A 23604-nucleotide genomic window follows, 5' to 3' on the forward strand; every position below is an offset into this window, starting at 1 on the left:
TGATGCTTTGTGTTATTGTGAATAGTCAGAGTTGGTGTTGTTGTTGTTGTCTTGTGAACTCACTGTAATGACACACAAGCAAAGGAAACATGTAAACACAAGCATGAAATGTTTCAGTCTTCTTTAATCTTTCTTCTCTCCTTCTTTCGTTCTCAAAACACGCACACACAAAAACAGTTATCAAGAAAAGAAAGAAAAAAAAAGCTCAAAATATATTCTCTTGTCAAACATCCACACTCATGGTCCTCATGTAAACATTTACAACAGCTACAGCTAAATCGTTTCTTGGTGCCACAAAAAAACAAGGGGGAAGGTGGGGGGGGGGGGGGGGGGGAGGGAGATGAAATGAAGGGTTATAAACAGACAGAAGATAAACATTGAAAAGGGGGGGGGGGGGGGGGCGGGAACAACAAGAAATGAGAAATTTGTAACAAAGTCTTCGTCATTCTCCTTGGTTCAGTTTGATGAAAAAAATGAATAAAAAAACCAAACAGACACAAATCTGTCTGGAATGGATTGGGTGTTATTATGCAAATATTAAATCTGAATGAGACATTGCAGAAACTTTTCAATGAACCTTTGTTTAACTTTGTTCTGAAGAATTGTGTCTATATCTGGTATAAACGGGTTGGCGCATATCGTCTTCTGGCTCCTCAGATCAGAACATGTACAATTAGAGAGTGCTCAATGCTTGAAACTCAACACACACAAAGAGAGTAGTGCCTGACATATCACAACAAATAATATGGTATGAGAGAATCAAATGCATGCATTTGACAGAACCAGCTATGGAGAATAAAGACTTTTTTTAAACTGTGAATGTCTTCAGTTTTCACATTCAAATGTTTTAGCGCAGACGCACTCACACTGTTACAATACACACTTACACACACACACACACACAGACATACAAACGCACGGAAAAAACACAATGCTAGCATTTTCAAATGCATTTTCCACACTTAGACTTCTTTGCATGGCTCACACCATGAACCTGAAAAATCTTCACAGTTTCTTTGCATTAGACAGCAATCAAGAACACTGCACATCACATCCTCACAATCACAATTGTGTCAAAAAGTTCTAAATTGTACATAGTTTAAAATATTATAGGCTTCTCAAAGTACTTCATCGGTCACTTCCATCTTGCCGTCAAACTGAACAGATCATGTTAGACAGCACACTTCTAGTGCTACCACGGTAAAACACTCATGACACGTTCATACAATATGTCTTGTCCAATGTTATTAGCCCCTCTGTATCACAATCATAAAACATTTGATAAAACTCTTCTGCACGGCAGTCCATAAAATATATGCCCCCCCGACCAAAATTCACATATTTTCCTGGTCCCAGAGCGATCTCTTATCAGTCATCATTGTTTACTATACTACTTAACACCTCACGTAATCCCAAATGTTTAAGTAGTTAGTGAAAAAAAAAAGCTGGCACTAACAGTTCCAGTCTTGAAACTGTTACTTGCTTTCAAGTTATCCGAGACTCTTTGAAGTAGCTGTCAATAAGAGAATATTTTCCAGTATCTATCAATAAGATCAACATATATTACCACAAATAAGGAAAAGAGAGAAAAATTTACAGCAACAACTGATATGTTGCATTTGTAGCCAACAAGCCATCCACCATTCTATACAATGTTGGGATGGACTCTACAAAAACTGAGATTCAAATATCACTGAATATTATTTCTTTGGTTTTAAGCCTTGAGCCTTATTACTACTTCCTTTTCTTTTAACAAATCTGCAAGCTCACTTAAGAGAACATACTCACATTTATACCATCACTTTCGTTCTGAGACACTAGGCTAAAAATCCAAATTAAAATGTGGCCACTTCGCTTTTCGTGCTTGCCTGTTTCCTTACAAAAGAAACAAAGTCAAGATTCCCCATGTTTAAAGTTTACGCTGATTTTGATTTATTACACAACTGTTCAATTATCAACAGTATCAACTCTCACTGCAGATCCTAAGACTGAAATGAATGGAGAATTTCTTAACAATAAAACTGGCCTGTATGATACGTAGGTATAAATTGCCAAGCTATGTATATGCACAGTTACCTTTCAATATTCACAGTGTCATATAAAGTTCTTTCTGATGCCAGTATTTGGGAATCTTTTTCAAGAAACATCTCCAACGCATCTTACATTCATAATTACACATATGTATATACTAGAGGGTGAACTTTGATGCTTTATGGATTTCAAAGCAGGAAGCATGTGCACAAAACTTTGTTAATGTTACGCAACCCACACCTGCAATTTCAATGCACGGTTAATTGCAATTCTAAGACTCATTTAAGATTCAGTGTATACAAGTTAAATAACATGCTTGACGCCGATTTTATCCATAATACCCATTTTGGAGTATATTAGTCAAGGCAATTTGTTCACACATTGTCTGGCAACACATGGGTCATAATACTGGTGATTTTGTTCATGCATTCTACTGTACTTCCACTTTTTGAAGGGAAAAGTGTGTTGCTTCTGCTTTATTTGATGTAACAGTTCTTCAGCACAGTTAACTTCAGCACATCAACTCTTGTTTTTACTGGTGCTACACTGGAACATATGTACAGCACTTACAGAAATTCATTACCACAACCTTGGGGGAAAAACAACAGATGTAAATTTTAATCCAAGATTTTTTTCTTCTCCTTTTGGGGGGTGTTTGGTCCATTCGAGAAAACCCAGCATACACACATCTTATGCCTGGTTTAGAAAAAAAAAGTGTGGACAACAATTCTCAGTGAAACCTAATCTGATCAACTTTGTTGAAAACAAAATTTAAACCCACACATCCATCTGGCAGCCTGCATCACTTCTGCAAAACTTTAGCTCTGAGAAGAGGAATGTTAATTCGGATATTGAATTTTCAACACTCAAACACAAGCATTTTACTTAACTAAACAAGGACAATTCAAAATCCCATCCTATCCAGAAGAGTTTAAGCCCCTTTGGCTGCTGAATAAAAAATAAAAAGCATAAATCTTGAGTCGGTGAAGATAATCCATCTATATCACCTTGTTCAAAAATATATACATGCGCTTTTTATTTGTTCAGACATTTCAGTCCTTTCATTTCAACCAGCCCTCAAAATCAAACCTCCCCTCTTCTGTCAAGAAGAATCTCTTAGTACGGCGCTGGATAACAACGTTAATCTCTTTGTGAATGGTGATATGATTCCATTCATATCATCTTGTTAAAAAAAATGTACATACATTTTTCAGTTGTACTCGTCAATCAGCCTCCAACCTTTCAACCATCAATCCTCTTTATCAACCATTATAATTTGAAGTCCCCTCCTCTGTTAAGAAGAATCAAATTTGGATGCTGGATAAAACTTGAGTCTCTTTCTGTGAGCAATGATATGCTTCAAGTTACATCACAAAAATTCATCACACATGTACAAAGCCCTTTCAGCCCTGACTCAGCAAAAAAAAATATTACGACATTTTTTGTACTCCAAATAAAACAAGAAGGGCAAAGCCCATACGACTCACATGCTTGACCTTGACCTTTACATGACCTTGACCTTCAGGGTCAAGGTCAAATAACTAAACCTAGCAATGACATCATACACTAAGAACTGCTTTACACATTTTTCCTACCAAAATACATGTGACCTTGACCCAAGGTCAAGGTCATCCAAGGTCATGCAACACAAAGCTGTTAATTCAAGACATAGGAAGTACAATGGTGCTTATTGGCTCTTTCTACCATGAGATATGGTCACTTTTAGTGGTTCACTACCTTATTTTGGTCACATTTCATAAGGGTCAAAGTGACCTTGACCATGATCATATGTGACCAAATGTGTCTCATGATGAAAGCATAACATGTGCCCCACATAATTTTTAAGTTTGAAACAGTTATCTTCCATAGTTCAGGGTCAAGGTCACTTCAAAATATGTATACAATCCAACTTTGAAGAGCTCCTGTGACCTTGAAGCAAGGTAAACCAAACTGGTATCAAAAGATGGGGCTTACTTTGCCCTATATATCATATATAAGTGAGGTATTGAATCTCAAAAACTTCAGAGAAAATGGGAAAAATGTGAAAAATAGCTGTTTTTTAGACAACATTTATGGCCCCTGCGACCTTGACCTTGAAGCAAGGTCAAGATGCTATGTATGTTTTTTTGGGCCTTGTCATCATACACCATCTTGCCAAATTTGGTACTGATAGACTGAATAGTGTCCAAGAAATATCCAACGTTAAAGTTTTCCGGCCGGCCGGACGGACGGACGGACGACTCGGGTGAGTACATAGACTCACTTTTGCTTCGCATGTGAGTCAAAAATGTATGCCTGTCTGTGTCTTATTTCATTTAAACTTATGCCCTAAAAGGCATTTAACTTGGCTATTTGGCACAGTGTTCGGATTTTTTTTTTAACTGGGGTCACATTATCACCACTCAAATGGGGGTACCCCCAAAACTGACCCAACAAAAACGTTAGGTACCAATTAAAAAATTAATTAAAATCAGAATAAGCACAAATCAATTGGTTAGTAAGGGTACAAAAAAATTTCGCAATATTTTTTTGGCAGAGTTAATATTCAACACAGCATACAAAATCTTCAGATCCATCCCCATGCAAAACGGGCCCAGAACATCCTCCAATGCATAACTGGCCTGGAACTTTCAACAGACAGAGAATGCAAGCTGATTATGATAATCAATCACATGCAACACAAGTAATTGAAAGAAGCTGCTTATTTATTCCAAACCAAGAATCTCAAAGGTCTTTATCACACACATTCAATTCATCAACACAAACCCACCTTTTGATGTGGACCAATCTCTCAAGAAATTCTCATCTTGTCTTTCACACACTTGATATACTGTGGAACGTACCAGAAAACGTAATTGTTTCAATCAGGCAGCATTTATGATAAGCAGTGCTTCCAATTTCTTAGACTGAAAAACAAAGAGGCCATTAAACGAATAGTTTTCAGTCATTGAATCAACAAAGAAAATAATTCTATTTCGTTTCCTTGCTGGTTAGATGGGTTTCAAACAAGACTTCGGTTCAAACATAAACACACAAGGCAGAAAAGTCATTCACAAGCTAATGTGCAACCAACACATATCTCAGAATGACCCTTACCCTTTTGGTGCATATTATTCCACGGATACCCGTTTGCCTGACACAACCAGCCAAATGTCAACTCATTTTTCGAAACAACCACCAGTTGTTATATTCTGTATCACACACACGCTGGCATTTGCTCAACACATGCCTGATCTACAATCTTGTCACACTGACAGAACTCTCACTCAACACATGCCTGATCTACAATCTTGTTGTCACACTGACAGAACTCTCACTCAACACATGCCTGATCTACAATCTTGTTGTCACACTGACAGAACTCTCACTCAACACATGCCTGATCTACAATCTTGTTGTCACACTGACAGAACTCTCACTCAACACATGCCTGATCTACAATCTTGTTGTCACACTGACAGAACTCTCACTCAACACATGCCTGATCTACAATCTTGTTGTCACACTGACAGAACTCTCACTCAACACATGCCTGATCTACAATCTTGTTGTCACACTGACAGAACTCTCACTCAACACATGCCTGATCTACAATCTTATTGTCACACTGACAGAACTCTCACTCAAACATGCGTTTCAGTGTTAGCTGAACATTCACAAACACTGGCCAACTGGACAGTTTTTACAGCTGTTACTGTGGAGAAGTGGTTTTGTTTTTCTTTCAACAACAGAACGCTTCATCATCCGTTGGTAAGAGACCGCGAGATGGTGTTGTTTTTGGTCATTGCCTCCAGTTCCCACCTGAAAAAGGAAAATAGTCATTATGTTTTATACTGGTCTGTGTATACATATTCCAACCTCTTTCCCTATCACTTTTCTCCAGTAATTCTCCCTTGTATCTTCTGTTTTTTGGTTTTTTCCCCAGAAAGTCTGAAAGTACCAGTAGCCAAATATGCAAGATAATAAAAAATAAAAAAAATAAAAAATCAGTTATTTCAAATTTTTCAAATTACCAATTTTTACATTTTCAATCCAATGCCTGCATGACCAGTCAATAATTTCACAAACACATTTTTCAAAGCAATTTATAAACCCATGACATATCCATAAATGTGCCATGTTATTTACTCTGCCACTGCCACCTTGTACTCTGGTCATCATCATCAGCCTAAAATCATCATCTATGCCTTCATTACCAAAATGTTAGGACTGGTAAGGCCTAAAAAAAAAAAAATAGGTGTGGTTACGGTAACCCGACCTACCCTATTTTTAGGGGCCGACCCTAAAACTTTTTATTACATTTATTACAAACACCAATTGAGCCAGTGAACTGTTTTCGTCTCGAATTCCTCTGATCTTCTAAGTTTTTGTTTTTTTAAAGGTAAGTTCAAAATTGTTCAAAAGAATATCCATAGTCGCACACTTATTTCCCTGTCAAGTAGGTTTAATTTGTATACATTAGAAAAAAAAAGTTTAAAAAAAAAAAGTGATTGCCTACCTTCCTACCCTATTTTTTTGTGGTTATGTTACCTTAACCACACCTTTTTTTGTGTGCCTAATATTTACTGACAACAAGCTAGCCATCTGGACATCAATAAACAAGGCGCCAAATTACACCATTTTACAGGCGATAAAATACAGACTTACCTGAGATCATGAGGAAGAAGCACCCTCTCCAAGTTATGTTCTATAACTACGAGCAGACACAAAGTCTTTAGGGAGGGATCTGTAAACAGAAGGAGCATAACCAATGTGATTACAAAAATAGTAACAAGCAACCAAAACTGATACGGTATCAAGCACGCAACAAAAATCATTATTTGTATTTTTGACCAAAATATGACATTTTATACAGATCGAGACAGCCAATGTTCTCAGAGACAGCGCTAGCAATCAAGGTGAATAATGACTGTCTTAATCTGTGTCATTTAATACTCTGATTTGGCCTGTACAATGTTCACATTAAAATACCAACCAGTATGACAAAAATATCATGTTATCCTCAGTCTCCTCACAGGGATGTTGTTACAAATTTACACCTATAGGACAAATGTCCTGAGCTCTTCAGCATCAATAGGACATTTGACCGCTTTCAGAAATTTCAATAGAACATCGTAATTTTGAAAAAAACACTGTCCGTGGAATAGCTCCAAAATCATGTGCACACACACACACATGCCTCAACACACACACATATGTAGTATTTTCACCCAACATTTTTGAATACATTGTTTTATTCATTTAGTTTCAAATAGGACACACACAAAAAGAAACAAACAACTAAAAAGAAACAAAAACGTTCAGCACTCTTTTTTTGATTGTCTCACAAACTGCAAGATTTGACTAGAAAATGAAATACTGAGAGAAAAAAAAGTAGTCACTTTCAACACAGATTCGACAAAGCGAGTATGGTCTCTTTGATGTCAAGGTCTTACCAACCAAACAGGGTTGGCCATGAATAGTTAAAAGACCGTTTCTGCAAATTTCCTGCTGTGCCGACACCATGTCCTGTACAATTGACAACTCTTCTCTTTTTGTAGTTGTGTCAGTTTCAGCGGCGACATTGTCATTGGCCCTGTCATTTTCAAGAATGACGCTCGGCGTGGTTTCACCTGATTTTGACCCAAACGTAGCACAGGATGCCGTTAAAAGACAAAGGTGTTCAGCTTTTGTCGATCTTTGGGAGTCCTAAGTTTTATTTCAGTGTCATAATTCAATGCGCTTCTTCAAAATGTCTCGAACTGAAACCAAAAGCAGACGTAAGACTTGTAATCAGTCGGAGTTGTCTCCCATACTCCTTACTTTAGTGTGCTGCAGAAGGGTGTACCCAAACGGCTCATGTCACAAATGGTACGGAATTCCCGAAAAAGCAAATCCGCACTGCACAACTTAAGTGCACCTGTACGCGAGAGTGCTCGGTCGCGTTTTTAAAATGTGTGTATCTTGAAAGGAAAATATCGCGCTGTCCGAAGGAATGGAGTTCGGACAATGACAGCGCTCAGTTCAAAACGATAGGACATCTGACCGCCATGCGGCTATGTGAATCGAACATTTGAACCTTTCAATCAGTCTATGTCCGATGTCCGACGCCTAACGACATCCCTGTCATTATGGAAACTACCATATCTGCTTCACAAAACACTAACACCCAGACATATGAAATGTGAACTCACTGAAATCCAGAACATGCAGATCAGCGTGATCGATGAGCTCGGAGGCGGCCATTCTCTCCTGTCTGTTGCGGTAAGTCCTTTGATTGGGCGGGGGCTCTCGAGGGCTGGTGCCGCCGAACAGGTAGACCTTTGACTCCACTACACAGCAGCACTGCCGCCGTCGCGCGCTCGGGCCTTTCCCCACCGGCAACACCATCGACCATTTTCGGGTTTCTGAGAGAGGAGGGAGAGGGATGTCATGATGTACAAAGAAAGGAAAAGGCATTGCCATGGACACACCTGCTTGCACAGCATGTATTCTGTTGTCTTTAAAAAATCTTGTGTTCTATGTAGAATGTTCCACTTCAAATCATCCTCCTCCTTCCCCCTTTCCCCTGTTCCCAAATGAGCCATGCTGGAAAAATGCTTGAGCATTCACTTTACAACAATGACACTATTTATCTCTTGTCTGTCTGTGTCACCGTCGCGATATAACCTTCGTGGTTGAAAACGACGTTAAACAACAAATAAAGAAAGAAATGTCTGTGTCAACAATGACACTATTTATCTCTTGTCTGTCTGTGTTTAAGTCAAAACATTATGGCAGTGACCAACTAATACATGAACGAAATGTGTGCACAAGGACAGATTACTTCCCTTGCTCAGGAATTCAAGGAATAACCATTCTGAAAGCCTCTCTCATGAATCTTCTCCTTGTGTGGGACAGGTACAGTGGAGTCCAGCTATAACGAACCTGGGTATAACGAAATCCCTCTTTTAACAAACTGCCATTGATTTCCTGGCAGACAGCCTTCTATTTCTTACTTGTTACTTTCCGGCTACATCGAACCTTTTGAACTCATTTGCATAACAAACCCCTCTTTTCACAAACACGTTTTCATCGCCCCAGAGCCGTTTTGTCTCTAAAAGTCACAAGGCTACAACGAACTGATGTCAATAATTGTCTTCAAAGACAAAAATACACAAAAAAACACAAACACCAGTGCACATCGCGTGATGAGCGAACTCTGAACAAACTAACAGCGGGAGGTGCACGGAACAGATCGAACCAAAACCGAAAGTTGTGGTGACGTCATGACATTTTGCGATGTACGTCAGCGAAGCTCATGCACATGTGGTCTGTCTTGCTAAAAACAATGGCTGACGAACATGGTTTCGAAATCTGGAACTGTTTTTTTTATTTTCTCCGATCCGTGACCGAGTGACGCGATATAGAACCACGCGTTCGTTTGAATCAATACTCTCCTCAGGCAGTGAAGTCTCCTAAATTGCTCAACACTGTGGACAGTCCGGAGTGCAGTTATGTCCCGTGAATGAGCGAGTCAAAGTTTTATCGTGAAAACTGACGCTTTTCATGCACCTCCCGCTGTTAGTTTGCCTCTCTCTATGGATTATATTATGAAGCTGTTGAAAACATGCAGAGATTGTACTATCCAAGGAAAGATCGATGGGACGATCATTTGAAGGTGATTGGGAAAACTTGTCTTGAGGCCATTTAGGGTTGAAAACTCTACAGCGAATTACTGATATAACGAACTAAAATGTATCTCCCTTGAAATTCGTTGTACCCGGACTCCACTGTATTGGGAAATACATGATGAGATAAGGTGTTCTTCTGCATTCCTCAAGCCAGGCTAAAGTTTGTAGGTATACATATGCCCATTTTTTAATCTCCAAGCTTGAGCACCTTTTTACATTTAGTCAAGTTTTGACTAAATGTTTTAACGTAGAGGGGGGAATCAAGACGAGGGTCGTGGTGTATGTGCGTGCGTGTGTGCGTGTGTGTGTCTGTCTGTGTGTGTGTGTAGAGCGATTCAGACTAAACTACTGGACCGATCTTTATGAAATTTGACATGAGAGTTCCTGGGTATGAAATCCCCGAACGTTTTTTTCATTTTTTTGATAAATGTCTTTGATGACGTCATATCCGGCTTTTCGTGAAAGTTGAGGCGGCACTGTCACGCCCTCATTTTTCAACCAAATTGGTTGAAATTTTGGTCAAGTAATCTTCGACGAAGCCCGGACTTCGGTATTGCATTTCAGCTTGGTGGCTTAAAAATTAATTAATGACTTTGGTCATTAAAAATCTGAAAATTGTAAAAAAAAAATAAAAATTTATAAAACGATCCAAATATACGTTCATCTTATTCTCCATCATTTACTGATTCCAAAACCATATAAATATGTTATATTTGGATTAAAAACAAGCTCTGAAAATTAAATATATAAAAATTATTATCAAAATTAAATTGTTGAAATCAATTTAAAAACACTTTCATCTTATTCCTTGTCGGTTCCTGATTCCAAAAACATATAGATATGATATGTTTGGATTAAAAAACACGCTCAGAAAGTTAAAACAAAGAGAGGTACAGAAAAGCGTGCTATCCTTCTTAGCGCAACTACTACCCCGCTCTGCTTGTCAATTTCACTGCCTTTGCCATGAGCGGTGGACTGACGATGCTACGAGTATACGGTCTTGCTGAAAAATGGCATTGCGTTCAGTTTCATTCCGTGAGTTCGACAGCTACTTGACTAAATGTTGTATTTTCGCCTTACGCGACTTGTTCTTGTATGTGTGAGTCTGCCTGTGTCGCTCGACTCGCTGTGTCTGTCTGTGTGCCTGTCTGCTTACATATGTACATGTGTGTACATAATGGCCTTACCTGGATCATATGTGTATAGATCATGAAAGTGGTGGTCCAGCAAGCCATTGTAGCCGCCAAAGACATACAAACAACCGTTGTATTCAACTGAAATGGAAAAAAAGACACACAAACAGGTCAACAATCTCATTATTTCCATACAAAAGATTATCAAAAACCAAAACATTCATTTATATATTCAGTGAAAACACACATCTGAGTGGGTGGGGGTGAACAGATTTAGTCAAACACCTCATTATTTATTGCTCATCCACTTTAAAGGCCAGTATGTTAAAGTTCTTGTGAATGGTTGGGTCTGTCCTGAATTAAACGTTCAAATAATTTAACCTTTCTTAGCTTTTTTAGTCTTGATTTTGAACGTTAGCAATCTATCTGTTTGGGATTTCTCTGCCTCATCTAACAATAGTAACAACAATGTAACAATACACAAAAAATCCAACACTCACACGTTGAATGACTTCTTCGTCCAGTAGGCTTCACCCCGGGTGGAGAGGGTAGCGTAGACCAAGAGTTGGTGTCTGTGTCGTACACATGCATTTTGTTGCAGTAAATTTCTCTGTTGGTGAACATCTCTCCCCCTTCATCGCTCCGGCCTCCAAACACGTACATTTTGCTGCCGATGGCTGTAGCTGTGTGGAAGTCACGCCATTTTGCTGGTGTCCCTTTCTGTAAAAACACACACACTTTATATCATGCAATGAGAATTTGCACACCATCTTTGCAAAAACACACACACTTTACATCATGCAGAGAGAATTTGCACACCATCTTTTTGTAAATTTATAAACAAATAATCTTTGGGTGCTCTTCCTTTCAGTTTCTACAAGACCACATAAGCTTTGCTTGAAGTGAAAGTGTGCACACTGCTGAGCTAGCTGCAGTGAAAAAATACCCTGGGGACCAAAATTGTGCCATTTCATGATAGCAATAAATGTACTTTTGCAAAAACAATAAATGTTGACAAAGGGACAATAGAAGTGTTCTGTATTTGGCTGTGGACTGTCATCAGATAGATCTCACACTGCAAGTACCACTGTGTGGTCTATCATTAGACAGTCAGTCAAAAAGACAGAAAGGGGGTGAGAGAAAGAGAGAGCGAGAGAGAGAAAAAGAGAAAGAAAAAAGGAGAGAGAGAGAGGAAGAGAGAGAGAGAGGGAGAGGGAGAGGGGGAGAGAAAGAGGGAGAGGGGGAGAGAAAGAGAGAGAGGGAGAGAGAGACCGCGGAGAGAGCGTGAGAGAAAACAGGCAAGATTAAAGATACTGTCTGACTCTGATACAGAAGAAGTCATGTACAATTTCTGATGAAGAGAAACGCAATCAGAAACATAAAAGTAATTGACTTGCATTTGTACTCACAGTTTTGACATACTCCCAGCAGAAATTTGTGAAGTCCAAGGTAAAGATTCTATCTGAGAACAGGTCAGACTGAAAAACAGAAATCATGACCACATTACTTTACCAACAAATTATCAGGAAAACACTTGAAGCAAAGGTTAGCATAAAGTCAACAGCAAATCTTTGAATAATCATTTTTCATTCATTCTCTGTTTTCTTTTTTTTTAATGTACTAGCAAAATTAATGCCAGTCTGCACAAGACCTGCAAAAAATATCCTTCTTAAATCCTGTTACACATGTATTTTTCCAGTTAAAAACAAACTTCCTTGTTGCATTTGACGTAACTGCCTTCATTATACTATGTCTCATGGACTGTATGTCTGACAAGATGTGTCTGAAGTTTGTAACCGGACAATAGCCTATAAATTGTACAAGCCCAGATGTCGAGAAGAAAATGAGTTTTGAGAGCGAGTAATTTGACATTGACAACTGTCTTTCCACAAGATTCAAAAGGGTTCAGTTCTTAATCCTCAGTAAATGTGATGTATTTTATGTCTGTAACAGCCCATCACTGAATGGCAATTTTCCTTGTTTTTATAAGGACAGTAAAATGTTGAGTCTTGAGTCTAAGGGGGAGTAGTTGACTTTCCACTTACCACTTCTTCATATCCACCAAAAATAAACATTTTCTGGTCCAGTACACACGCGGAATGTCCGTCCCTGGCAGGAGGAGGTTCACCGTTGATTGGTGGTCGTGACCAGGTGTAGGACTCTGCTCAATTAAAGCAGAAATGTTTCTTTAAAAGCCACAAAGTTCAAGAACTCATTGGTCCACAATTAAAATAGCAATCCACAAGCCACAAAGTTCAAGCCCAGGTTTCTGCACAATTAAAGCAGCAGTTTTATTTTACTTGCCACAAAGTTCAAGCGCTCGTTTGTGCACAATAAAGGCAGCTATTTTAATTTAGATGCTACAAAGTTTAAGCGTATATTCATGATCAACTAAAACTGCTGCTTCTTTCCTAATCCTTTCCTTTCAAAACTCTGACTGCTAGCTGTCATTCTAATTATTGGATACTTGAAGTGAAAGCTATTCGCCTGTGTGATATCCAAGCTCCAAGTTTTTGAATGCATCAATGACAACAGCAACCTTGGTGTATTCAATGCACAGTAAACTGGTAACACATGAACATATAGCCCCACAAATCAGAGCAGAACTGCAGTTTACCTGTATCAAAGCAGAAGAGAATGCCACAAGCCCCGTCTGTGTCGTTGCGGCCTCCCCAGATATAAGCACAGTCGTTGTAGTTGACTGCGGTGTGGCCGTAACGCTGATAGGGAACGTTTGCTTCCTCTTCTTGACCCACTGCTGGTAGCAGGCGCCATCGTAAAGAAACTGCACAAGAGAAAGATCACAAAGTGATGCAATGAGTTCTTACTGGCAAGCCTAAGATCTCATTTGAAAGGGTCACATAACAAATAAAAAACGCTCGCGCTGGACCCGAGTACTCTTCAGACTGGCTCGCTCAATAAATATAAATGTTTGGAATGTCTGTGGTGTGAATGTTGGTTTCTGACCAGAAATGCAGATCTATCTCTGGCCGATTCATAGATTCAACCTACAAACTGCGACCTCATCTGTGATCAGATGGCCAAGCAATGCGTGAAATCTTTTATTCTAAAGCCTTATGGCTCGTTTCGACAAGCATTAAACGGATGAAATTAACCACATGCAGTTTATTCTTCAGAAAAATGCACACAAAAAGTGGGTTGGGTTCGGTGATTTGTACATAAACGTCTTCCTCGCGATAGATTCGCTTATTATTTTGTCTTATGAAGCCGTCATCAACACGAACACAATGATTGCAGAAGCAAACTCTGTACCTACACGACCGAGACACAAGACTGATTATTTCACAGCTGCAATGAGAATAGAGAACAAAGACGTTTTGGGTAAGCTTACTCACGTCAGGTCTTCACTGACAAGCTAGGAACAGACGGAAAATTCCGAACAAAAGTAAATGACGTCAAAGTCTCTTTCGCTTTACGTGTAACTTTGTCATGACGTATTTTTGTGTGACGCGTTCGGCTGTTCTATCAGGTCAATGGCTGCGTGTTGCCCCGCCGCCGCCGGTGTGAACTCCTCCTACGGCCAAGTCGTTTTTGTGGTTTATTTCGCATTTAGGTCCCAGGTAACATTATGAAGTTTTAATACGATCAATCGGACCTATTATCAAGTTAGTGTATCAACTTTTGAACGAACTGCGCCCAGTAGTTTCCCAGCAATAAGCTGTTAAGTGGAGAAAGACAGACAGACACACAATTAAAATCTGCTGAGCCCTAGTAGTACTAGCGTACTCGGGGATAAAGTTATCTTTTCTTCAGGTCTGTCAGGTACAATTTATGTCAGGTTGCCAAAAAAATTCCAAGCCACCCCTCACTGAGTTCTTAAAGTTTTGCCCTGAATGTTCAATAAAAAAGACTTTGCAAACTCTTCGCAAAGACGACTTTGGGCTCAAATAAGGATAGCCTTCACAACATGATCATCATATTTTGTATCACCCCAACTTCTCATCTTACTCACAGTGTGCTCTTCTAAATAACATCTAGACTACACTCAAAGTAATTTTTTTTTTTCCGTCTTGACACCTGTTCCTTGTCCCGTCGTGCTCTCACACCGCCCCGTCTCTGCATTCACTGCTCAATCCACATCTGAATTTCGTTCCGCTGCCAGACTTGTCAATTTTACATATACGCTCAAGGGGGGGGGGGGGGGGGGGGATGTCGGGTCGCTGCGGTAGGCTACCCTCGGAAGATGACACTGCACTTCTGATGAGTCACTTTAACGGTGTTCAGTGGTGGGTCTGTCCCGAGCTAACGGACGCAGCCCACTACCTACTATGCCCCCTACTAACGACATTGACTGTTTAGGTCGCGGAGCCAGACTGAGTGAGCGTCCCTTCAAGAGAGCACGTCCCTCCGTCGACCTCCCAGAACGTCACACGTTGAAGACTGACAGCAGAACTACTATTCAGGGAAGGATCGAACAGAACACTGAGACCAAGGTCATCATGAGAGCTCCGGGCATGAAGGGCCACAAGAGCAAGGACAATTTATAATTTTGGATGATTAATGAGATGAGGATGATTATAATGATGATCAGGCATGAAAACTGAAAGAAAAAAAAATACTGAAAAAAAAATTCGAAGGCGCGTAGCGCCAAGATTTGCAGGCGCGTAGCGCCAAGTTTCGCAGGGGCGTGCGCCAAGTTTCGCAGGCGCGAAGCGCCAAGACTTGTAGGGGGGTCCGGGGGCATGCTCCCCCGGAAATTTTTTTTTTCAAGGGTGCAATTTGGTGCAATCTGGGGCTATCTGAGCCTTAAAATTGGATTCAAACATGGCCCCAAAACTATTTTACTATAACTATGACTAGGGAAAAAAAAAAAAAAAAAAAAAAAAAAAAATGTAAAAAAAAAAAAAAAAAAAAGGAAAAATACGGAAATTAAAAAAAAATACGGTTTATTTTTTTCAAAAATACGGAAAATACGGAAAATACGGAGAATTTTCATGCCTGGATGATGCTTTGGATTTCCAATTCGGTTTGAGACTACATGACAGGGCTGCACTCTACGCTTACTGTCATAATATATCCTGGCGTCAACCAGGCCGGAGAACTGCTGCACCTGCGGTGTTGGTCAGGTAAACACCCTCAAAGTCGCATTCGTTAAGTGAATGACACTCGGCTGTGTGATCCCAGCCTTCCCATAGCACTTCCACTCTGGGTAGGTCTCCGTAGTAGTAGGAGCCGGCCGTAGCCACTCAAAGTAATTTGCCTTTCTTTGAATTTATGTGTAATTTCCGAACAGCAATTTTCCTGTGCACTGGCACTGATCCCAGTATAGACTGATATATGCACCTATAAAGTGTAAGACTTACCTGTGTTCAAGACATGTACGTCAATGGGCTTGGTATGTTCATAGTCCTCCCCAGTGCAGTAACCACCAAAGGAGAAAATTTTATGCCCGGCGGATATTGCTGCATGGTTTACACGGCGAGGGCCACCTTCTAACTGAACAGTCCAACGAGGCATCGTTCATTTGCATAAACACCCACAGGTGTATTAGTCTTGCTGGTGAGGAATGGTGCTGTGCTGTTTTTCACATTCAAATTTCTCTCCAGTCTCAAGGCTTGGGAGTCTGTAGTCTTCCTAGACACCCGTACCCAGATGTTGAATTTGCGGCATCGGTTGAACACTGGTGAACTACTGGACAGTCCTTGGAGAAATTCTGGTGAGCGACGTATGCACTGAAAAAGAAAGAGCAAACATGTATGACTATGAGCCGTTTGTAAACAAAACACACTCACTGCACAATTTTGTGTAAACTTTGCAGTATTCAGGTGTCATTCTCATTTTTGCCGTATTACTGTGCAAAATGGGTCTTGATTTGTGTCAAACTACATAAATTACAGGCAGCACGACCCCTGAAAACAGTAGAAAGGATGAAAGAAGTCAGCTTCTGTGGTCAGCAAGTTAATTGTCCTAGGCCTTCCTTTTATTTCATCCAAAATGTCCTTTAACTCATTGTCTCCCAGGTACGGATATATCCGAACCCACTGATATGGCTCTATCTGACCAGGTTCGGATATATCCACTCAGACTGTAAGCTTCAGTCGCTTCCTGTACCGTCCATCCAATGCCTGCATTCCAGCGTGTTGATACACAGTCACTACACAGTTACTACAATTCTGAGTGACCTGCTGCAGCACAGCTGGTCTCGGCTAAAAAAAAACCTGGTCAACATTGGTAGGGTAGAAAGTGTTGTGCACATGACTACAAATTGAAAATGCTTTTTTTTTTAGTACATGTATTACCAGTATTGTCAGCGTGTGGACAATAAATAACCTTTTGTCTTATGTTTTAATATTCATGAATTTATTCATCCATGTCACATGTGCCAGTGCATGTGCTCAACCACTTTGGTCAATATAACACGGTAATTAATATAAAACGCCAACCATGATCTCTTGATGTGCGTTGTTGTCACAGGCATGAGAAATTATACTTTAATTCTATATATTAAATTATATCTAGAGAGTAAAAGTGTGTGAATTACATGTATGTATCTCTGTTGAAGTACCCACAAAACTCTTGGTTTTGAGAAGCAATATTATAATGCTCAAAGAATTCTTACAAACATCCAAAACTTACCCAGACTAACAATGTCATGTGGATAAATACCAAAATGACTACATGTATTATCAACAAAAACCCAGCTGCTTTATAAGTGTGAATGTGCATTATGCTCTGCAAACGAGCTAATAGCTTTTCAGGCTGACACACCCACCTGGTCAGATTCGATTTCAACTCTGACATTAGCTAATAACACTAACAGAAAATATCACCAGTGGGTGCAGCCATGCCCATCTCCAGTACCTACCCTACAAAAATGTCCAGGAATATTACGCAAGACTCCATACAATTACAAATCCTTCACAGAGGATTCATTCTTGATCATAATCCAAAATTTTGTTAGTAAATTTTGATTTGATTAATATACTTACCCGACTCACATAGCATTAACTTCAGTTTAAGTGCTAAGACGCTGAACTACGCTTCACCCCAAAGGGGCAGTAATTAAACCCCCTAAAAAAGAACGGCCTTGACCTATAACCCACTGTTAGACAAGAGTCAAGGTCATACCGTCACGTGACCTATCACGCGTGACTCCACCGCCGCCATGTTGTGAAAGCTCACTCCCACTGAAGTGATCTGTTCATTTTTAGGGAAACCCTAAGCGGGGTAGGCAGGAGGGTATTAACGATGTGAGTCAGGTAAGTATATTAATCAAATCAAAATTTACTATTAAAATTTTGGATTAAATTACATATCTTAACCCGACTAACATATAGCAGATTGCTAATGTAGGTGACGGGTAACTTACTCTATGATTTGAAAAGAACCTGCCCTGCGGCCACCATAGCCGGTAAGGAGCTGGTCCCATCTTGTCGCGTACTTGCAATGTCGCGCAAATAAAAGTTTATGAAAACGTCTTCAGACGTCCAATAAGCTGAATCAAGCACTTCAGACAGTCTCCCTGACTTGAGTACGGCCAAAGATGAGGCCCAGGCTCTCGCCTCATGAGTCCGTGCAGACAACAGAGGGAGAACAGACTGCCCCCCTCCCCCTTTTTTCCTTATGCCACCAGTCATATGCTTGTCTAATGAGTGTAGACATCCACCTAGCTAAGGTAACCCGTGACAGGTCTCTGCTCCGGGCTGTATTGAGTGAGATGAAAAGGAGTTTTTGCTCTTGAGCTCTTTAAACGGAGCAGTCCTAGACAAATAGCTGCTGAGTGTTCTAACTGGACAATTTGCCATGTCAGGGTCTCCTGATGCTAGGATGGTAGATAAAGACGGAATCCTGATTAAGGGAGAAGGATGGTGAGGCTTTTGATTTTTTGCCAAGAAATCAGGCCTAAAACGAAGTGTAATAGAACCGTCGCTTTCGATCGAGGTATCTTTGGGAAGGCCCGAGAGAGCGTGTACCTCACTGCTCCTTCCAGCTGTGGCAAGTAAAGTGAGCAGCAGAGCCTTACGTGTCAGATTATGAAGACAGTTTTTGACATTGTTCCAAAATGCTGACATCAGTGAAAAAAAAATGTACCTGATCCTGACAACGGAACTAATCAGGCTTACAGCTGCTCAAAATTAAAAACCATGCGTATGTGTCAAAATTCTGATGACAAAGAACTAAGCTTTTATTGCAAATGCAATTCATTTTGATAACAGCTCATACAGTAATCAAATCTCATTCATAAACTAGCACAAAGCCGGAAAATCAATACTGATCACACCAAAATGATACGAAAGATCACTATCACGAGAGATCACTATCACCACTCAGGGTGGGCGGGAGTTTAAAAACATCCGACAGCGATTGACCCCGAGAATCGACTTTGCTGACATTTTGCTAATATTTTGTCTGCAATAATTTCAGAATATGCTGAAACAAGTGTGACAAAAAGAAAGAAATAAATCGGACAGACTTCCTGTAACAGAATTTTGAAAATGATGACATGACAAGATTCAGATAAACGAGGGTTGGGTAGTTGAATGGGGTTTCTGCCCGATCAGTTACAACGACATGGACTGGGTGGCCGAGTGGTAACGCACTTGCGCTCGGAAGCGAGAGGCTGCTGAAATCCTCACAGTGTACAACACAACTTCGGCGGCACGCAAACTGGTTTACAGCCACGGTCTTTCATATATATATATATATATATATACAGTGTTGTTGCCAGGCCTCGGTCTTCGGTCTCTGACGCATTCCTTTCTGATTTGACGCACTGGACCTAGCCTTGTCCGGTCGATGGACCGATAGTTTTTACGTTTTGGTGGTCAACTGACTGATACATATTCGTACAAGGCGGACAAGGTCTGCAATGAATGGAATGGGAGTTGCAAAGTTGGAAAACAAACCCCGATCGAAATGCTCATGTTTGCTACGAGTGAAAATGCACTCGGTGCCGAGTCCGTGTTTGTCGGCATTGACACTCGAGGCTGCGTTTACGGAAATACCCGAACCAGCCGGTGTACCTATTACCGAAAACAGCGGAAAGCTCATCAATATAATACTACGGCATGGTAATGCGAAGACTGGACCTATTGTTTTTTTAAAGCCAGGACATTTCGACCTATTGTTTTTTTGGGGGGAGGTCCAAATGACCTATTGCCTTCTTAGGCTGGCAACAACACTGCATATATATATTTAATTTAGCTCATAGTCATAATTATTAACAGCTATTGTGTTTTCAGCATAGCAATAGGGTCTGATATTTAGACGAGACAAGTATAATGCCGACGAGTCGAAGACGAGTCGCACTATACTTGTTTGAGTCTAAATATCGGACCACTAAATGTTTCAGACCGGTAACTTTATTTCAACATTGCACTATACAATGGACGTTCTATGTGACAGGAGATTGCTGATTTTGTGTTAAACATTGGAAAGATCGTCTGCTAGAATCAGAGATAGGTCGCTTCAGAATGCAGCTTCTTGAACTTTGCAAGGTTTGTTGCCTGTTAAAGAACTGGATTTTACATGTAATGTATGTCATGTACAGTAAGCAACAAAAAACACACACACAAAGCAAATGGCATCGTCTGTCGACTAGTCACAGAAACAAACCTGGCGAGGTATGCGTGTACTTTATACATGCATGGGTGCAACCTGGAAAATTCCAACAACCGGCAAAAGTTGGGGTCCAGCTTTTTTACTATTTAAAATGCAAAAAAAAAAATCTCCTGGAACAAAAACATCGGCAGCCGATGAAACCAAAAACCGGCTGCCGGCATGTAGCCGGCAGAGTTGCACCCATGTACACGTGGAAGAAACCAGGACCATGCGTCTTTGTTATTGCCGATATCGTTTGGATATCGGCTAAAAATTACCAACTTCCGTAGAGTTATCCTTTGATGATCGCAATAGGGATGTGTGAGACCATCCAATCACAGCCCCCGAATTCCCCCAGTGTCTATCAGAATAGCTATATAACTTTATTTTGTCTCACTATCAGAAAAATTCATTTGCGTCGCTTTTTCTTTTGTTTTTTAAGTGTGTTTTTTGGTGGGGGTGGGGGGGGGGGGGGGTGTTAGGTGAATACGTTTGTTGTGATGGTAATGTTGTCGAGAGTGGGGAATAGTGCACCTTTTAATCTCAGGGGCTACAGCGACCCGCCACGTACGTTTGGTGATAACGACTGGAACTGTTGTGACAGTATCTTCGACTTTGAGGTACTGTAACTGTGTAGACATTCGATCATTTAATTGAAATCAACACGCTTAAATCACCTGCATTTGTTGCACCCTGTCTAAGCGAAGTAACTTCGGACACCAAAATGGAAGTAGCAATTTCCACAGCCTCGGAGATACTGAAAATATTGCAAGATCAGCTGTGGCAGTCGAACAGTTAGTACATAACCTGACAAAATAGCGGAGACACACCAATCTACAAAACACTGAGAAACATCACATTGAATTTAACAACCTCAGCCAAACACAGTCTCTAATGCGTGCAAAGCGACACGATAATGTGAACAAATCCATAATACAGACCCAAAATTCCTCCGTAAAACTCCTGCCAACTTCTCTGTTTACACCTCCATGTTGACTCAGCAGCGCCACCTGTTAGTCTCTAACCGGAAGTTGACATTTCACTATGTGCATAGTAATAACCCTCTTATTCTTATTTTTACTTTATTTTTATTTTATTTTGTTATTTCAAACTGACCTCTCTTCGCCCCACCATGCAACAATAATGGTCATTCATGACCGTGCCGTGGTTGCAAAACAGAAGAAGAAGACCGAAGGTGCAGTTGCACCTCTTGGTGCATGTGCACGCGATTGCTAACAGTTCATGCATACCTTCCGAGCAGTCAGCTGTTCAGAGTTACCTGAAACTGTTCATCATCACTGCGTGGACTGATTACGCTACTTATTGTCCTACTTGTGCCGAAGTTATGGAGGATTTCAAGATTCTCGTCATTCAGACAGGAGGTAGGTAGTAAAAACTGAGCAAGTGAAACCGACAAGACGGTGAGCAAGTGAAACTGACTGACTGCCGGACATGTGCGTTCGGCCGGCCGGGCAGCCTTGACTGACTGGCACCTTGGCCGTAGTGTTGCGTGACCGATATAGGCCATACCCAATTGATCAGTGATGCTGTCCGACGGGCGTTGCAGACCGATTCGGCCAGAAATAACAGCCTCGCTGTCCCAAAGGTCTGCCGGTGAAACAGGTCCTCTAGTTCGTTCATACTGACTGAAGAGCAGCTGTAAGTCTATAGATCTTCAAATCAGGGTTTTTTTCAGTCAGTTTCGAGAAGAAAAACTTGAGGAGGCTCAGTGATGAGACTATTAGAACAAAAATAAGACTGAGAAGGAATGAGCCTGACAGCACCGGACGCCGCGGGTAATATGATTAACTTCAGTGTCAAAAAATTATACAAACCCAAACAAACACGCCGATTTATCGCCGAACCGCTGTTCAAATCAGTTCGGAGGCAAAGGCAGGTTATCACTTCATAGGCGTTTAAACAAAAAAATGAGCCACGCCGTGTGGAACTTCTTTCAATTAAGTGTAGCCTTTATCGGTCTCGCTGTCTGAGTGGCTTAAATTAGTAGGATAAATCTTACAACCAGCCACAGTATAGACCGGATGTATAAAACACCGGATGTATGAAAGTCTGGATGTATGAAAGGGGTAGGCAGGGTCCCGGCAGAAGCTACTCTTTGTTATTACTTAGAATTTTCCGGTTGTATGAAAATCGGATGTATGAAAGTCCGGTTGTATGAAAGCAAATCTCTGGTCCCGAGCAGCACAAATCCGTTGTTGCAAGACCGGTTGTAAGAAAACGAAAGTAGACCCAAGTCACCAAAGTGTGGTAAGAGTAATTTCCCTTCACCCCTTTTCCCGATAAATGGGGTAGACAGGTCCGAGGAGAATATACGAATACGAATACGAATACTTTATTATCTCATACAGAGAAATTTCAGTGTGGTGCACATTAAAAGACAAAACAAATAATAAGACAACAGATAAAAATACCATACGAAGCATACTACACTCGCGCACGCATATGTACACTAACAGGAACAGTAACATGATTCCAAATAGGTAAATTGCCGTCAGCTTTAGCTAAAAGTTTACCGCTAAAAACTATCATTATCACAGGACTAGATATGTCATTGAACAATATTTATCACAGGACTAGTCATTCGAGGGTTATCACACTCAGCATAAGGGTGCACATCAAAGAATATAAAAAATATTCATCACAGAAATCAGTGCATATGTTCACCGGCACACATACTAGTTTTAATTAACTTAGGTATTTAAAAAGCCAATTGACTTTGGAATAAAACTGTTCTTAGTTCTGAGCGTGCGGAATCTGGGAGTGCGGAGGCGACGTCCTGAGGGCAGGACCTCAAAGTGGTGAGCGAGCACATGACTACTATCCTGGATGATGCAGCGGGCCTTTCGCACCACACGTCGTTCATACAGCACAGTCAGTCCTTCCTGTCTCACCCCCACAATCTTACCACATGTGTTCACCACCCGCCCAAGCACATTCTTACTCTTCACACACAGACCTCCATACCAGCAGATGAAAGAGAAAGTGAGAATGGATTCAATGAATGAAGTATAGAATGTTTGGAGGATGCGGCTGTTGATGTTCAGACTTCTGAGCTTTTGTAAGCAGTAGATTCTTGACTGACACTTCTTGTGGATAGCTTTAGTGTTTGAGGAGAAATTTAGTTTGTTGTCAATGACTGTACCGAGATATTTGTATTCAGTCACTCGCTCAACTTTCACACCATCTATGTACAAATCTGAAACTGT

At 40.6% G+C, this 23604-nt stretch overlaps 1 protein-coding gene across 1 annotated transcript; it reads right to left on the minus strand.

The window, feature by feature from the left end:
• Positions 1–4718: 4718 nt before the first annotated feature.
• LOC138951753 (kelch domain-containing protein 3-like) lies at positions 4719–21387 on the minus strand. The gene is made up of 10 exons (XM_070323308.1): positions 21319–21387; positions 16141–16509; positions 13434–13601; positions 12862–12977; positions 12226–12294; positions 11317–11536; positions 10871–10957; positions 8205–8417; positions 6679–6757; positions 4719–5832 (listed from the first exon to the last, which is right to left on the minus strand). The coding sequence occupies exons 2-10, from the start codon at positions 16292–16294 to the stop codon at positions 5772–5774; spliced, it is 1167 nt and encodes a 388-aa protein (XP_070179409.1). The 5' UTR covers positions 16295–16509; positions 21319–21387; the 3' UTR covers positions 4719–5771.
• Between the last annotated feature and the right edge of the window lie 2217 nt (positions 21388–23604).

The sequence above is a fragment of the Littorina saxatilis genome, linkage group LG17 (assembly GCF_037325665.1).
Source record: "Littorina saxatilis isolate snail1 linkage group LG17, US_GU_Lsax_2.0, whole genome shotgun sequence".
NCBI lineage: Eukaryota > Metazoa > Mollusca > Gastropoda > Littorinimorpha > Littorinidae > Littorina > Littorina saxatilis.

What these genes read in the sequence shown, in the direction of transcription:
- LOC138951753 (XM_070323308.1), bottom strand. Translation starts at nt 16,294, where the DNA reads ATGCCTCGTTGGACTGTTCAGTTAGAAGGTGGCCCTCGCCGTGTAAAC. An exon ending in TCTCTTCTGCTTTGATACAG is followed by an intron (nt 12,978 to 13,433) that starts GTAAACTGCAGT and finishes TTAATTGAGCAG; the next exon opens with AGTCCTACACCTGGTCACGA. An exon ending in GCTGGGAGTATGTCAAAACT is followed by an intron (nt 11,537 to 12,225) that starts GTGAGTACAAAT and finishes GTGTTTTTACAG; the next exon opens with AAAGGGACACCAGCAAAATG.